At 35.9% G+C, this 19068-nt stretch overlaps 1 protein-coding gene across 1 annotated transcript in view; it reads right to left on the minus strand.

The window, feature by feature from the left end:
* CFTR (CF transmembrane conductance regulator) overlaps window positions 1-19068 on the minus strand; it is a 196319-nt gene that overhangs the window by 93517 nt on the left and 83734 nt on the right. The window contains exons 12-13 of the mRNA XM_078149954.1: window positions 7915-8009; window positions 552-638 (exon numbers count right to left, since the gene is read on the minus strand). Of these exons, the coding sequence (XP_078006080.1) occupies window positions 552-638; window positions 7915-8009 (182 nt within the window). The remainder of the gene's footprint in view (window positions 1-551; window positions 639-7914; window positions 8010-19068) is intronic.

Raw genomic sequence — 19068 nt, forward strand, 5'->3', positions numbered from 1 at the left:
AAAACTAGACTTTGGAAGCATGTATTGAATTAAATCAACTTGATAAGTGGTCCTTCCAATTTTCCTCCAGGAAGATCTGGGCTCAAGCCCTGCCTATCACATGTGTTTTGACCTTATGATGGTGGTGGTGGTGGCGGTGGTGTTCAGTTGTGTCCAACTCTCCATGACTTTATTTGGGGTTTTCTAGGCAAAGATAGTGGAGTAATTTGCCATTTCCTTCTCCAGTTCATTTTACAGATGAGGAAACTGAGGCAAACAGGGTTAAGTGACTTCCTCAGAGTCATGCAACTAAGAAGTGCCTGTGATTGGATTTGAACTCAGGTATTCCTGACTCCAGGCCCAGTGCTCTATCCACCGAGTCACCTAGCTGCCCACTTGACCCCAGTATTACTTAAACCCTCTATGCCTCTATGGTACTCTCTAAGAATATGAATTGCAAAGACGTTGATCAGCTTTGGTAAAGGGAGCTTCCTCACCTAAGGAACATGTCAATGAAATGCCAGGTTGCCCTACAAAACAACTGAATTAGGTAAATTATTCAAAGAACTTACCTTTCAAATATCTCCTTTTCTGTTAACACATCTAAATAGCCAAATGGAGAATCTAAAAGGTACAAATCTGCATCTTTGTATATTGCTCTAAAAAGCAAAAGGAAACAAATTCATTTTTCTTCCATATTTACTTGCAAATTTCTTAATTCTATTTCTTGTAAGTGATTTTATATGTACAGGTAGGGTGGGAATCATACAAGACCTTATGACTTTTAACAACTACCTAAAGGCAAGAGTTTTGCTAGATTTAAATAAAATTAACTCATGGTGGTTGCCATGTAACTAGTACATTTTTATAGTAATTTAAATATTCATCTCCTTTTAATGTATTACCTGAGAAAACATATTATAATTTTTTTTAATTTAAAAGTATTTAAACCAAAGAAAATCAGAGCAGTAAAAGGAACCTTAAAAATCAGCTAAGCTAATATTTGTCAAACTATTCTGTAGATTTTTGGGACTCCACAAAAAAAGTACGAGTGTTCCCTCAAACAAAATAATAATAAGGAGAGGAGAAATGCACATAATAAAGCTTTTCTATCAGTGTTGGCTGTTTAGTGAATTCACTGTATGATTGGAGATTGGTCAAAATCAATCACTGAATATATCCAAATAGCATATGATGTCCGATCAATGTATGTTGGTGGAGAGGGTATGAAATAATAACTGCCTACGTACATTTTTGTTTTATATATAAGTGGAACATATTCTGCCACATACCAGGCACTTCATAAATGCTATTAATTGGTTGAAAGTAAAAGGATTGACAGTCAAAACTGATGGCAGAATTACATATTCACAGATCTACTGTATTTGTTTCTCTAGACAGAGAAACATAAAGATGGCAAGAGTGCTATCCAACGTGCCTTTGTGTCTAGTAATTCTGATGCAGTATATTACTGTCACTAAATGTTTACAAACACAGTATGAGATTAAAAAATAAAATTCCCTAATTGTTTTTGAGGGAAAAGGTAATTAACTGCAATAATTTCCCTAATTTTAGGTTTTGTAAATAAAAGGGGAAAATAAAGATTGCTGTGAAGCATATAACAGAGTGAGCTCTCACATTCAACTATATAACACTTCTGAGAGCAAACAATCACATCCTTCTTAGGTTGGTTAGCAATGTTTCTAGGCTTTTAACCAGCTTGAGGCTATTTGCCACCATTCAGTACCAATTAGCATTTTAAAAATCATTTTTAAAGTTTTTACTGGAAGGGTTACAGCAAAGTTTTGTTCTGAAGGGTTCTGACATAGTTCAATTTCTTTGCCTTGAAAATGAAAAGATGGGCTAAAGGAGACTAAATGAGCTGTCTACAGTCACAGGGCGTGTCAATGGCAGGTTTCTGATTCCTTATCCAGTGCTCCTTTCACTAACCCATTCAACTTTTCTCTATGGAATATAATAGAGAACACCCATTTGATTTTTAAAATAACAAATAATGTTTATGGCTACTAAACATTGTTGACGAATCACTAAACATTTTGTTCTTGATAATGTCAAATGTTAGTGAATGTGTAATTTCTTCAAAGGAAGAATTCTTAGCTCAGTCTCTTAGGGTTCATCCACGATATTTTATTGTGCTTTCCTAATTCATGAAGAAAAATATCTTTGGTCATATAAAATTCCCATTGATTAGATTTTGGAACAATAGCATAATGAGATTATGCACCCATAATTTAATGTGAATTTAGTTAATTTATTTATTACTAAGAAGCATCATTGAACAAATTCAACAAACTTTTATTAAAGGCTATGTGCAAAATTTTGTGCCTGGTGCGAGGGATACAAAAGGTATAATGAACATATTTCTTGCCCTTAAGATTATAAATAGACAGTAAATGATTCAAATATGTTTGAGAACTTTCTTCGTAATTCACAGGATTTTTTTCAAGATGTTAATTATTTGATGGTGAAAATCTGCTGTTGCTTTTTAAAACATAGATGCGCTTATTTAATAGACAATGGGCACACAGGTTAGAGTTAGACCCTCTGTGGAGGATCTATGTTAGAACAAAACTAATTATTGCACAGAATGAGTGATGGATGGGACATGACCTGAACTGATAGAGGGAATATTGAAATCTATGAGATCACAACTTCATTGAAATATTGAAGTTTAAGTTCAAAGAGAAATGTCTGATTGCTTCTTAAAATTGATTGTAACCCTAGATTAAATACCCATTCTCACAGAGACAATAAATGCTATTGCTAATACCTTTATGAGAAAGAGAAAAAGAATCTTGGCGACTGACCATTAACTGTCATCTTTGGGGGAGTCTATGTGAATCACCGAGAAAGCTTTATGAGAATTTCTGTCCTGAGGAGAAGTGGAGAGCTAACTTTCAGGTAATAAAAGACTACAGTTAACTCTGTGAGAGAATGAGTCTGTGAGTGACTAACAAAATTAACTGTCATTTGAGGGTCTAAAGAGATATTTTGAGAGATCTGAGTTTAACTATCATTCCAGAGGTGAATTGAGTGAATTAAATTATATTTCATCCTGAGAGAACAGAATTGTTGAACTATGGTTTCACAGTTTTGAAGGATTCAATAGTGGTAGCTAACAGGAAGAGAATTCTAGTCAAACAACTTCTTTTATTACTTTTAAAGAGCACATAGTACACTCTGGCAGTGATTTTCTCACAGCAAATGCATTCTCTAAATATTTATCTATGTCATGTATTATGTTTTACTGTTAATAAATTATATGGCCAATATCACTGATGTTTGTCACTATGATGAAGTATGAGACAGAGAGGAGAAAAAGCTTATGGGGAAAAGAAATTCCCTTGGTTTTCCTGAGGTTCAGAGCCAATGAATAAATCGATCAATTAATGACTAATTTTGTTACTTTCTGATGAAATTCCATTCATATCTACTAAATGGCCTTTGAAACTGGAAGAATGTATAAGGTGACATATTAGTAGTAGGGTAAGGGTAGGGATTTGTGTCTTTGTCTCAGAAAAAACCTGAAAGGTATTGCTTTACATCTTGCAACACACATATCTGCATCCATGAGATTGTTGCATATAAGTAAGCAAAACTCCTGCTACAATACTATATTGTGGCATATTATGAAATTTTTTTTTTATGTTCTAAAATTAAACAAGAGGAATAAAGAAAAAGTTTTGTTTGCTAAAAAAACAAAAACAAAACAAACACACCTTTCAAACTACATGATCTAGTTCTCTTATTATTCAGTTTTGATACATTGTTTTGGTGACAAGTATATCTAGAATTTGATCTTGATTATACATTAGTGCTTTTCAATTCCTGAAAAATGCTCTTTTTGACCAAGTTCTGGGATCTCTTTAACCTCTGATGTGCAAGCAACCTCAAAATAGAAGGGGGAAAAAAACAAGGAAGCAAGGAGAAAAAGAAAGAAGGAAGAAAGAGAAGGAGGGAGGGAGGAAAGCAGGGAAAGAGTGATGGAAAGAAAAAGAAGGAAGGAAGGAAGGAAAGAAAGAAGGAAGGAAGGAAGGAGGGAAGGGAAGGAGAATTTTCCTGAACAAAGTGGAGGTATTTCTGGAGACTGGTGAAAGGTTTCTCTACAAAATTCTGCACAATAAGCTATGGATTTAAAGCCGGAAGTGACATTAGAGATCATTTAATCCACCAATCATCCCCATTTTATTAATAAGGAAACTAAGGCAGAAAGGTAAAGTAATTGCCCAAAGTCAAACAGTCAGCAGCAGAGCTGGGACCTCTGCTTCTAGGTCTAGTTATACTTCTGGGATTCTACTGACTTACAGAGCCAGGCTAAGGAGCCTGGACTACTCTTGGCTCAGCTTTATTCAGGATGCACTAGAAAGGCTAAGATCATTCAGAGGCTACCCTCAGAGGCTGAAGTTCACTCTAGAGTGAATCTAGGGGCCTTAACCCAAGTCAGAAAAATCGGATTCTTCTTAAAACAGACCCCAAAAGACCCAAACTTCTTAGGTAGTAAAATAGGACAGAATATTGTTATTTCTAAAAATGGGTCCTGTAGTACTTGGTCTGGCCTATGTTATCTGTTCAGTTGGTCTACAGTCGATCTATAGTTGATCATAGCTGATCTACAACTCATTCATTAGCAATCAAGGGACCACCTAGCCTTGCAAACTGGATATTGTGTATACCTACTGTTTGCAGCTGATAACTCTGGTGTACTAATACAGGGCCTAGCTACTCCCACTAAAGTGAGACAGATAAATCCAAAGCAATCATATAAAAGGAACGGACACTGCTTCTCCTTTTGATTTTGCTTTTGTGGCTATCTCTCAGTTCTTCTAATAAGTAGAAGCTTATTTTTACCTTATTGTTACGAACAATACAAGAAAGAAAAATGCTTACAAGGTAGGAGTGAGCGGTAAATATAAGAAAAACCAATATAACTTCGAAAGTCAAATAGAATTTTATAGTTATATCTACATTTTTGAAAGCTATTTGCAGAAAGGACAAAAATGGAAATGTAAGCTTTGCAGAAGTTTCTCACATTCATTCATAAATGTACCAGTATAGTCATTTAACACTCATTTATTAAAAGTTTACCATGTGCCATGTACTCTGCTAAGCTTTGGGGATACAAAGAAAATTAAAACAGCCCAGTCCCTATCCTCAAGATAGAAGCATACATTCTATTGGAGGAATTTATAACATGTAAATAACATCTTGTTCAATGGCATCCCAGATGCATATGGGAAAGAATACTAGACCTGGAATCAGAAGTCCTGGATTAAAATCCTTATTCTGCTGAGATATATAGAGAAGGCAATCTGGGAGGTGAGGCATAAATAACTTAGAAAATCTAAAGAGATTCTTTCAAAAAGCGGGCTTTGAGTTAAGTATGGAAGGCAGCCAGGGTAACTAAGAGGCAGAGGTTAAGTTAACTTTCACCTCATTTGTGAATTACCAAGGCCACTGTTCTCATTACCCAGGTGAAATCTTAATGAGTCCATTTTTTTCCCTTAACAACTCTAATGAGACATGAATGATTGAGTAATAGTGATAGATTTATTTTATTATCAGAGATAAGGGGTTAAGTGGTTGAATATGATTCAGCATATTTAATAGCTTTTGTTCTCAAAAACAAATTAATCAATTATGAAAGGAATTATGCTTCGTGTACAGTTAGGCTATATGACTCTGAATTTCCATGCAACTCTAGAAATTTATGATTTATTATCTCTTTGCAAAATACAATGAGCTCCAGTATAATTCTCCACACTGGTAAGAACAACCACTGTGTTCATTCTTCTTTAACAATTATAAATTCTAGGCATTGTCAACTAACATAATTTAGCTTTCTCTTTTAAAAAAAATTAACCTTTAAGCCTACTAAAATGAAAACTATGGGAGGGAGAACTGGCCTCAAACTCAGGAAAATCTAGGATTATGTCCCTCCCCTGACACATAGTAGTTAGGGAAAGTCAGAGGTTCACAGAGAGATGGTAGAGAATTTAGAGGTCAAATCTAAACTCTATTTTATAGTTGAAAAATTCAAGGCACAGAGAGGCCATGACTTGGCCAAGGTCACACAGATAGATAAGAAGTGGCAGAACCAGAATTTGAACCCAATTTCTTCTGACTCCAAAGTCAGTAACCTTTCCACTGAGAGAACACTCCCTCCTCTCATTGACCCCCAAGCAATCTCTAAGACCAAAGGCTTGTGCTGATGTGTAGATCTGATCTACATCTGTAAAGAGAATTTCCTCATAGGGAGAAAGTTCTCTGTACCAGTGAAATCTGAGACAAATATGAAAACTAAAAATCTTACTTATTTTCTATGAACTTTCTCTGTGAATTTAAGCTTAATAGTTCAGCTACATAAGGCAAATGTCTACCCACAAATGCAAAGGCACAGCATAGACTTAGAGACTATGAGAGGCAGTGAGGTATAACAAAAGGGAAAAAAAATCACTGAACTTTCAAGTAAGAAAACTGGATTCAAATCCCACCTCTCCCAATGACATGCAATGTGTCCTTGGACAAGATATTTAATCTCTACAAGTCTGTTTTTTCTTCTGAAAAATGGAGATTATAATGGGCAAGCCCCTACCTATCTGACAGGGTTATCATGAGGATGCAATAGCATACCAAGGGCAAGTTGATCATTGTCAATAATGTCTAATTCCTATCTGACCTTAATGCCCACAAAGTACGAGACAAGAGAAGTACTATTCTTTGGGAGATGTCTTAGGATATCAGACTCATGCCAGGTTTGTAACTAGATGCGAGGGTTGTCTAAGGAGGGACAGGCTTCATTGAAGAAGAAGCCACATAGGAAGAATTCATTCACTGGGGTATCTACCACAGGGTGGGAGAAGCAGCTGCCCATGGAAGTTGCTTGTCAGTTCCGAGAGTAAACTAAGAGAGATGAGAGACAGAGATGACTTCCCACTGTAACTGGAAATAATCTTTAGTTGAAGAAAAGAAAACAAAGAAAAAACTGTATGGGAGATATTACGAATGTTTGCCTGAACACAAGAGTTCTGGTAAAAACTCTGATGATCCTGGAGCCTATACCCCAGAGATGTGCACAGACCACCATGTTGGCAAACAAGACCACACTGAGAAGCTGTTATTGTTGTGGAGTTGTTTCAGTCATGTCCAACTCTCCATGATCCCATTTTTGGGGTTTGCTTGGCAAAGACACTGCAGTGGCTTGCCATTTCCTTCTCCAACTCATTTTATAGGTGAGGAAATGAGACAGACAGGTTAAGTGACTTGCCCAGGGTCACACAAGATGATAAGGAGGAAAATGGCCTTCCTTCCTTTCTTCTTCCTTCTTTCCTGCCCTCCTTCCTTTCATCCTTCTCTACTTCCTTTCGTCCTTCCCTCCCTCCTTCCTTCTTTCCTCCTATGGGTGCTATGGGAAAGTCATTCTAGAGGACATTTATTTAGGGAGTAAGAAAGCTCTCTCTCCTTTGCATAGGAGATTGCATTCAATTTCCTTAGGGGAGAGAAGGAAAACTAAGAAGGATTCTGCCCCCTACCTTGCTAGTCAATCTTAATTAAATATTTTGCTATTTGAGAAGATGCACTTGAAGGGAGAGTTTAGTTGAATTTATATAATTAGCATTATCTCACAAATGGTTCCCAGTTCTCAGGGAGATTCAGATTGCATAACAGTGTATGGTAAAAACTCTGTTAATATGATCTATAATTTAGGGTTCACTCGTAAAAGTTTCATCGTTATCTATAAATCTTAAAATGCATTTTTAATGTATTAGTTATAAAACTTTAGAAAATACTGCTCTTGCCCTGAACCCTAAGGCACTTTAAATCAAATTATCTAAAAAATATTGAAAGGGTACTGTGCCTTTTCATAAATGTTGTAGTTACAGTAAATTTTAACTGAACAAATTCCAAAATATCAACCTTGCTAAAGAAATTCTTGCTCGTTGACCTCCACTCAGAGTGATTCCACCTTCTCCAAGAACTGTGTTGTCTTTTTCTGCAAACTTTGATATTTCCTATTAAAAGAATAAAACACGCAAATTACCAACTGATTATAAGAATGAAAATGTATGTTTTGGTCAGGTGGAAACTTTCTGTCATAATTCTTTCCTGAGAAATTATGACTTTTAAAATGAAGCAATTATTCTAAAGGGGGGAAATCTCAATAAATATATTAAAATATCTTTAGTATGAAATTAACGATATGAAAAATCTATATTTGAATAAGAAAGTCAGTTCACAATTAAATGGATTCCAGCAGAATATTGTAACAATACAATGGAACAAGCCACAACTCAACAATTTCTACTTGACAGGGAATTCATATTTCACCGCAACTAAAAGTAACCATACTGATGAGCATGGACACAAAAACCTGGATTATAAAAACAATTAGTTACAAGTTTTAAATGTGGCCCATAATATTGGTACTCTACTTCTTCAGGAGTAATACATTATTGCTATGATATTAGTAAGTACAGGAAGAAATAACAAAAATTTTGTGAGATGGTAAAATAAATTCATTTTAAAAATTTATTCAACAAACACATATTGAGTACCTACTATGTTTAGTAATCTATACTAGGAACTGGGTGCCACAAAGAAAAAGAAGACAGTCATATAAATTAGAATAGGATGGGTCTCTTTTTGCAAAATTCTTTGAATAGTTCAGTTGGACCATTTGCGCTATAAAAAGGAAGGAATGGTTCTTTCTTTTAGGAGATATGTATATGTATATATGTATGTGTATATGTATGTATATAGATATAAGGCAGCAGGGAGAATAGCATATGACAAGGCTGAAGATAGATTAGTTTCCACCAAATTGTACAGACCTTTGAATACGAGGCAAAGGATTTCAACTTTACTCAGTAGGCAACAGGAAATCATTAAATAATTTTGAGTAGGGGAGTGATATGACTAGATCATGCATAAGGGAGTTTTGTCTGGCAGCAGCATTAAAGATGATTTGTAAGGTGGGGGGAAAGATTAAAGGTGGGACGGTCAGGAAGTTTAGATTGGATTGTAATGAGGACTTATACTAGGGTGGTTATAGTGGGTATAGGGAAATTGGGAAAAGTAAGAAGGGATGTTGCTGAGGTAGAATAGAAAGGATTTGCTAAGTGGATATAAGAGATGAGATATTGGGAAGATAACAGCATGTTTTAAATGGGAAAGATTTGGTTGAATGTTAGTCACACTGACAAACAGTGAGGTCAGGTAAAAAAAAATTTTGGAGAAAGGAGAAGCTTTGTGTTAGGCATATTGAGCTTAGGGTATCATTATAGATATAAAATGGACATAAGATATAGATTAAAGTAAATGTATCCTGTAGGCAATTTAAGATGGGATCTTGGAGCTCAGGAGAGGTCAGAGCTGGTTGTAAAAACCTAAGAGTCACCTTCATAGAGGAGATAGTTGAAGCCATGGGAATTAATTAGATTAACCAAGTAGTCAGCATATGGAGAACAGAACTGAAGATGAAAGAGAATACTTTGAAAAAAGACAAGGTACTAGTGGAAAGAGATAAAAGACCAGTTATAGAAGTAGGGAAGAGATAAGGAGAATGTGTTATCTCTGAAGCCAAGAAAGTAGAGAAGATCCAGAAAGAAACGGTAAGCTAATAAACAGTGTCAAATACTTCAGAGGAACCGAAGAGGATGAGACCTGGAAAAAGCAAAAAAAAAAAAAAAAAGAACAATCCTGTTTGATGGAGGAAAGCGATAGATGACCTTTGAAAGAATACTTTTTCTTTATTTTTTAGGGAGAGGACAGAAACAAAATACCAGGTGTTAGGGAGAGAGAAGTCATTAGGCATGAGCTACTTTTACAAGAAACGTAATGCTAAAGGGGTGAAGAGTGAAGAGGTGTTAGTTGGGTGGAGTAAAAAGGATTAAGGAAAGGCTTTATTAGAGTTCAAAGTCTTCAGGATGCTCATAGACAGATGGAAGATGAGAATGAGTAATTGTTGAAGGCAAATCCTTAGCAGAGAGGAACAAGAACCCACAGAGAGAAGTTAACCTCAACAAGGACGTGGGGTACCTATTTTGCCGAGACAGGAAATGAAGAAAGAATTGATGATGATGCTGAGGAATTTTAAAAGAAAGAAACTTCCAGTTTCCAATTTTTAAAACTTTCAGTCAAGCAGAAGTTAAGGAATTCTCATTCATTCTAGGGAAGGACCATAATGACCCAACAGAGTCATACACTGATATGTGCTGGCAAATGTTTAAAAACTAGCTTTCCAGAAGAAGGGGGGAAAAAAACAATATGCAGCATATTTTTACACTTAATCTGCATTATTAACATTTTCTTCATTACTTTCTTAAGTCTAGGAAATCAACAAAGCAGTAAATCAAGTCTTGATTTATGGCATTTGCCAACAAATTTAACAATTGGCTTTCCTGAGCCATCACACTCCTAGTTACGTACACTCCAAAGATCACTCTGGAAGTAATCAAAATGTTGGTGTTTGTGTCAAAATCCGCATTATTTCCCAGAGCATTTCAGACTGGGCAAATTGCAGTGACTACTGTAAGGATTTCTCAGGTCTGTTCCAATTCAATCACCACATCTTTTAAGTTGGACCAGACTTGCTTTTTGTAGTGAGGGGATAAAAAGAATTTCTTCCCCTTTCCCCTGGTAGCTTTGCAAGTACATTAATGTTTTGAATTAAGTAATGGAACACAAGATAAAAATCATTGAACAATTACTGGAGTACATATAGCATTCTTGTGTTTTCACATGTCACTTAATCTAAATAATGTTTTCTTTTGTTTTTTAGATTTAGGCCTTTACAGAATGTTAGTCAAAGAAATTTACTATACCACATGTAACAGAAAGTGTTGGTGCTCATACAATTGTTCAGAATGATCTACAATATATGAAAACTACATATATATACATACACACACACACACACACACACACACACACACATACATATATTATGACGCAGTTGTATCTCTTGTGATTTCATTGGTATATAATTACCAGGTGAGGAAACTCCTATGCACGTAGGTGAGTATCTACTCTTAGAAGTGAGCATCTAATCTTGGAGGTGAGCATCTAATCTTAAAAAGTTACCTAGAACACCGAGAGGTTAAGTGATTTGCTCAGGGTCTCATAGTTAGTATATACCATAGGCAAGATGTTGTACATGTATAGATACATATACATACACGCAAGCATTGCATGTATATAAAAGACACCTATCTTCATGTATAAGCTGATAATGTTTTTCCACTGCTAGAGAACCAGCTACCCCTACAACTATTATTTTTATTCCAACTGCTGCCTAATTAAATATATATCTAAAGACTTTTGCTTTTAAAAAAATCTCAAATGCACATCTTCACTAACAAGAAAAATAGTATAAATATCATTCTTACTGCCCGAGAACTACAGTTACCAAGCATTTGTAATGGCTAAGTATGAATGCGAAGACAGGTTTATTAATAAGTAGCTCTTTTTTTCTGTGAAATTTGGGTGGCCTCATACCCATTCAGTCTCTCTTCCTCCCTCTTTCATGGAACTCTTTTCCTCTTCTCTCCTACTCACAGCAACCCAAACTTTTCCCCTATTTATATCCCAATCTCTCCTCTGTCTCCTTCATGACCAATATTCTCCAACTCTTCATCTTATCAATAGATAAATATTTATTGAGCATCTACTATTTATTTGGGCTACTATAATTTATTAGCATTTCCATTCCTGGCCTCTCAGGGAAGCTACTGATCAGATTCTGAGCACGTCCTGGCTATCATTCAATTTGCCTGGCCCCTTAGCCCCTTTCCATCTATATACTGCTGCCTCACACTCCAGGAAAACTGTGCTCCCAGGCTGAACCCCTATTCCTCAATGGTTAACATATTCCCACCCCATCATTCACTCCCCAACCCAGTAATTCTAAATCTTTACCTGCCTTCTTCCAACCCCATTCTTGACCCCTTATGGGTCAAACCCCATCCCCCTCAATCCAACCCTGCCAACACCCCATTTTAAAGCTCCCCGTCCCTTCCACAGTGCTTTCTAGAATACCTATTCTAGAATGCCTATCAAACAAGCTTTCATCCTAAACCTTTTCCTCTCTTGCTCTTTCTGTCTTCTTACAATCACTGAGACCTGGCTTCCTTCCTGATGACACTGCTTCCTTGGCCACCTCCAGCACTGGCTGATCTTTCACTCATTCACCCTGACCAACTGGTTGAAGTGGGAGAATTGGAATATTCCTTGTATACCCTTGCCACTTCCAGGCTCTCCCTCTACCACCATTACTCAAGTAACCTGTCTTTCTTTAAGGTTTACTCAATCCATGTTTATCTACCATTCAAGATTCTGGTAGCCGTTTTCAACTAACCTCCAGCATACTTTCCTCTCTTCCTCAATGAGTCCAAATGAACTATACAGACAAATAAACTATAAGAGTTCAGATGAGAGAGAATATCTCAGGTTACGGTGAATGGGGAAAATTTATAGAGGACATAAAAAATGTGGTTATATGGAAAAGAAAGTGTTGGGTAGCTACTCCTCTCCATAGCATCTATTCATTCCCTTCCTCTCTTTCACCTAGAGTATTATCTTTTTTTCTCTTTCCAATATACAGTACATATAATAATAAATGAGTTATAATGATGTACTTAGCCCCAGTTCTGGTGCCAGTGAGAGGACAAAAATTATTTTAGGGATGCAGCAGATACAGAATGAAAGAGCCACCACACACAAAGAGAGAAAGTGGAGAAAAATATCAAGTCTTCAGACATATAAGGAAGATAGACACTTCATGAAGCACTTTGTTCACAGAAACTCTATGAGAAAAGGTGCAACTATGATTACTTCCATTCTGTAGATAAGAAAACCAAGGTTCAGAATTGTTTAAGTAACTTGTCCATGGTCACTTGACTAGTAAATGGTGAACCTGCATCTCAAATCTAGGTCTTCTTATTTCAAATCTAGTATATTCATCATAACACCAAGCATGAAGGAAGAAGGAAAGAACAACATGATATAAGAAGAAACACACTGGAGAAAGTAAATAGGAGAGAAAAAAAATAAGCAGAAGGATATAGAGTGTAAGAGAGAAAGTGCAGGAGAAACAATTAGGAAAATTGGAATGGGTAAAAAAAGATGGGAAAGGTAAGATGTTGGAGGTATTAAGTAGATTATTCCACTTCTAATAAGTTCAATTGTTGAAAGATCAGAAAAGAAACTATTTTACATTCACTCTTCCATATTTAAAAGAAGATTAAAAACAAAACAAAACAGGAATCTCTAGCCAAATTTCTCTCCCAGGAACTGACAACATTTATAGAAGAGTCTTGCCAATAAAGTTGGAGGAAAGAGGTGGGGAAGAAATAGAAAAAGATCCCCTCTCTCTTTTCCTTTTTCTAAAAATTCCCAATCCTTTTTCTGACTACCTCTTACAGGAATGAAAAGAGGATTAATGGAAAGAAAATAGAAGAAGAAAAAATCAAAAGGCTTTCTAGAGCAAAATGATTTTTATCCTCTCAAAAGTAATGAAATAAAATTAAAGTCCTCCAAAGAAAATATGAAATCACATTCCCTTTGGCTCCATCACATTTCAAATCCTATTTTTCAGAGATTTGATGTGAAGGAGAGAATCCTACTCCTAAAAGCAGCTAGGTGGAAGAGTGGTCAGAGAAGTGGTTCTAGAGTCAGGAAAACTTGAGTTCAAATCCAGTCTTAAGTACTTACAGCTCAGTAACTCTGAAAAAGTACTTTACTTCTGTTTGCATTAGTTTCCCCAACTGCAAAATGGGTTGCTGTGAGGATTGAATGAAATAATATTTCTAAAGCACTTCGCATGGTGCCTGGCACATAGCAGATGCTTATCAAATGCTTATTTACTTCTTTCCCTTCCTGTTATCCTCTGCAAAAAGTAGAATTAGAGGAAGAGGGAAAAAACAACTAGTTTTTTATACTCTTATGCTCAGCTGTTCTCACTAACCAAATTCCACTTTTTTTTGTAATTACTTTTTATAGTCATAGAAATGTTTTTATTTTCTACTGACAAAACTTCCAGATGTGATTGCTGAGCCATTCACTGCCAAAAAAAAAAAAATCAGAAGAGTGGTTCTCTTTTCCACTGTAAATGGGCTTTCCCCATTCATCCATTCACTTATTCATTCACTCAACATCCTCCATTATTCAGATGGCCTGCCCCCTTTTCACTCATGCTCTACATTCTGGAATTGCTTCAGGTCTGCCTCCTGAAATGCTAGATGAACATCAGTTTCCCATATGATTAATGTTTTTCCTTGGCCCATATTTTAAGTCATGAGCTTTCAGAAAGCAGGCTCTTCTCTATTCACTTTTCACCAGAGTTGCCTTTGGTACTAGTTTAGTTAGGGTATGCTCCTGGAATGCAGTTAAACCTCAAAGAGGAAAATGCATGACATACCCAGCATCTTTGCTCTCAAATCTATATTAGAGCCAAGATTGGATTTTTGTTTGTGGTGCCACTTTCCAGGCAGCCAGGATGTCATACAATCAAGGGGCATAGTATGTACTCAACAAATATCTGGAATATTGAATTATGGTAACAGAGATTGATAGGACCTTAAAGTCACCTTGAATGACCCCTTCATTTTACAAATGAAAAAAGTGGTGCCAGAGAGGAAAAGTGATTTTCCAAAGTTCACACAAGTGGCAGAGCTGGGACCTCAATCTAGGTTCTCTGAAACTAAATGTATCACTCTGTCTTCTATAGCATGTTAATAGCAAACTCAAATTTTACACTAAGCTTTGCCAAAGTTATTGTGAATTCTGAGGTCAGAAACTTTGTGACTCAATTCTTCTACCTGTCATTCTGTTTAGAGTAATTCTTACCACACACTGATTGTTTATTTATAAAGATTAGCAATTTGACATCACAAAGCATTTGGAGATGCTCTTAAAAAAAGAAAATGTATTACTATCAGTTCTTACTTTAATTATGTTTTCTTAAAAACACTTGAACAGCACAGATTAGATAGCTTCTAAAGTGGAATATATGAACAGTATTCAAGGGTAATGGCAAAAGGACTGAACTGATGGCCAAAAGAGTACCTTACATTAGGAGCATTGCTTCTAGGACAGCCTAGTTAATTCTCTCTCTCTGCTTTGACAAAATCTGGCAGGAAAACGTGAGCCATCTCTCCATGTCCAGAGAATGATGTCATTCGATACATATTACAGATGGCAGGAAAAGAAAGCTGATTTTTAAAGAAATTTCACTATTACCTAAAATTCTCTGATATAAATTTTCCAATATATTATGGCATATTTTTTGTAGGCTTAGAATTCCTCTAAAATAGTTGTATATGTTCCTTTTTTTTTTCTAAAGCTGGGAACTCTAAGTTTATTAGTGCTTACGGTCTTACTAAATTTATATTGCCATTCTGGTTAACATCATATATTTTTGACATAGTTTCAAATTTTACAACATTTAACTGTTTTTTTTAAAAAATATTTTTGATTCACTTTCCATCCATGTTAATTGCAATCTTCTAATTACAAAAAAACATGTCTTCCGGTCCTTGTAGCCTAGTTTCTGAGAATCTGCATCCTCCTTTTAGAAGCAAAACACACTGCGTACTACTGGGTTTGATTTTTTTTTTGGCAGTGAGTATGAATACCAAGATTACTGTCATTTTCCCACACTTTATGATAATTGACTAAAGCAGTACTTACTGCATAGGGAAACACCCAGTTAGGTAGATAAATATATTAGTAAGCAACAATGTGGTAACCTTCTTGGTAAATGAACATTAGACTATTATAGTAGTAAAGAATTTACATTGAAAAATTCTCCCTTCTATTCTTGCTGGGCAAAATACATTTGATCAACTGGTTATATTTTTCTCAGTTATCCTTTCTAACAAGATATTCAGGAGTCCAGTAATGAATTCTACTCAACCTTCCTTGACCTTTTCGGAAACAACTTAATTTATCTCTCCTTTGTATGTATTCATCTTTACTTTAAGAAAAATTTTAAGTGCTTTTAAAAATGAATTCAAAATTTATATTTACTCCTCTGCTATTGTATTGATGCGATCATTACTGGATTGCACTGTTTCTGTGCTGGAGTTTGTCTGTATAGTAAGAGACTATTTTCAAGATATACAGCTGAAAGGAGAGTTTAATATGAAAATTTTATAGATTTATGGTTGAAGAAATGTCCAAGTGAAGAACATCAAACATTTCCAAAATTTCATACTTGAACAATCTGTTTTAGTAGCTCTCAGTACAGAGAAGCAGCCCTGGCTCTGGAGTTCTGGGCCTTGGGTTCCAATGTGGCCTTTGGTGTTTACTACCTATATGACTTCAGGCAACTCAATTAACTTCCTTAGGTCTCAATTTTTTCATTCGTAAACTGAGGAGCTTTGGGTTAGATAACCTCCGAAGACTCTTCTGAATACATAATTCTATGAAATGTATTAACAAGTGATTATCCTTTCTAAGACCACTGTTTACCCTGTTGTATTGTACTATAGTGGCCAAAGTGGGAATGTAACATGACTACACAGAATAATGTAAACTACCTTGAGTAAATGTAAACAGCAAAAAAAAAGCTCCGACATCTCAAGGGAATACTTGCATGTGACCCTGGGCCATCGCTCACACTATGCCTTCTTTGTTCTGTCCCTACATAATATCTGACCTGGCCTGGGGTTGGTATGGGGATCTATTATACTATTCTGTCCTCCTGCTACGAAGACTGGGTTTCATGAATAAAATCCCCCATAACCCTAATAAATCTACACATATGCAACCAAGCTGGCATGGGCCCCTCTTTCTTCCGTTTCTCAGAATTACCTTGGAAGGTCAGCGTCCCTACAATTGGCATATCAAGGCAGAGCAGCTCAGTCCCCTTATATTTGGTCTTACAATTGGTGTAGCTGGCAGGATAGTCTGCCCCTCTAAAATCTTATTTCCTCATATCTGTTACATATACTCAAAATGTCACAGGGTAGGTCTAGATAGGGGTACATACTTTGTGTTTTCTTCTTTAAAACTTTCTTATGAAACCTGAAAATTTATACGAAGTTGTTGTTTTCATGTACACACACACAAACACACACAAGTAAACCCGGTCTATGGCTTAATTAAACAGTTCCAGAACTCATCCTTCCCATATCGCCAGTTCTAGACAAAGAAAAAATGCTCTCTATTCCTTTCATTAGTTGCCCTTAAGTTCATTTTTCTTGAGCAAAATGAAGACTTTGCTAATTTTCCCCCAGAGGACGTTTTCAACACAACAGGCTTAGCTAAAGCCTATTAAGGAACTGTGACTTTGTCAGCATCAGACATTCCCAGTGGAGTTCCACTGATGCAGGGACAACTCATTCATGTCTTCATAGATAAGTTCTAGGTAGTCATCCAAATAAATTTGATAAATTTGCCTAAGACCAACAGCTTCAAACTCCTGATGCCCTGTCTTGTATTCTATTCATTATACTACAAAATCTTTACAAAGCTGAATTAAATTTACTTTTTGTTAATTTCTGTTTATAACAAAGGCAGAAGTTTTAAATCTAACCTACTCTAAAATATTGGTTTTGAAATATAGTAATGAGCTAAAATATTGGCTGAGATTCTTTGTGTGGTTCACTGGATTGAGCAGTAGGTTATCCTTATTAGATTTCTTAGCAAGCTAATATAGTCCTAGTAAATTAAATTTCTTCTGATACTGAAAATATATTCAATGGGGAAAACTTTTTATAGCAAGTTTCTATGATAAAGGCCTCATTTCTCAAATATATAGGAAACTGAACCAAATTTATAAAAAATAAGAGCCATTCTCCAAATGATAAATGGTCAAAGGATATGAACAGGCAGTTTTCAGAAGAAGAAATCAAATCTATCAGTAGTTACATGAAAAAATGCTCTAAATTACTATTGATTTGAGAAATGAAAATTTAAACAATTCTGAAATACCACCTCATACCTATCAGATTGGCTAACATGATAGAAAAGGGAATGACGTGTGCTGGAGGGGAAATGGAAAAATTGGGACACTAATACACTGTTGGTAGAGTTGTGAACTGGTCCAACCATTCTGGAGAACAATTTGAAACTATGACCAAAGGGCTACCTTCTGACCCAGCACTACCACTACTAGGTCTGCATCCCAGAGAGATCAAAGAAAAAGAAAAAACCTATTTGTTCAAAAATATTTATAGCATCTCTTTTCATGGTGGTAAAGAATTGGAAATCAATGATTGGGGGATGGCTGAAAAAGTTGTGGTATGTGTAATGTAATGGAATACTATTGTTCCATAAGAAAAGACGAATAGGTGGACTTCAGAAAAAACCTGGAAGGACTTACATGAACTAATGCTGAGTGAAGTAAGAAGAACCAGGAGAACACTGCACACAGTAACAGCCACATTGTGTGCTGACTAACTTTGATAGACTTAGCTCTTCTTAGCAATGCAAAGATCTAAAAAACTCCAAAAGATTCATGATGGAAAATGCTATCCATATCCAGAAAAAGAGCTATGGAGTCTGAATGTAGATCAAGGCATAATATTTCCTCTCTTTTTTTGCTTGCTTGTTTCTTCTTTCTCGTGGTTCCTCCCACTGGTTCTAGTTCTTTACAACATGACTAATTTGAAAATATGTTTGATATAAATGTATATGTGGAACCTATATCAGATTGCACACCGTCTTGGGGAGGGGGGAGGAAAAGGAGAGGGAGAAAATTTGTAACTCAAAATCTTATGGAAGTGAATGTGAACACTAAGAATAATTAATTTTTTTTTAAAAAAGAAAAGAAAAGGTGAATGGGATGATTTCAGAAACACAGGGAAAGTCGTATATGAACTGACACAAAGTGAAGTGAGCTGAACCAGGAGAACATTGTACACAGTAACAGCAACAATGCTTGCAATGATGATCAACTGTGAAGGACTTAGCTACTCCAATCAAGACAATGATCTAAGACAATTCCGAGGGACTCAGGATGAAAAATGTCGTCCACCTTCAGGGAGCAAACTGATTTTGTAGATTGAAGTACACTTTTTTCACTTTCTTTGTTTTTCTTGGGTTTGTTTGTGTGTATGTTTTCTTTTG

The sequence above is a fragment of the Phascolarctos cinereus genome, unplaced genomic scaffold (genome assembly GCF_003287225.1).
Source record: "Phascolarctos cinereus isolate Bilbo 61053 unplaced genomic scaffold, phaCin_HiC Scaffold_1;HRSCAF=81, whole genome shotgun sequence".
NCBI classification, from domain to species: domain Eukaryota; kingdom Metazoa; phylum Chordata; class Mammalia; order Diprotodontia; family Phascolarctidae; genus Phascolarctos; species Phascolarctos cinereus.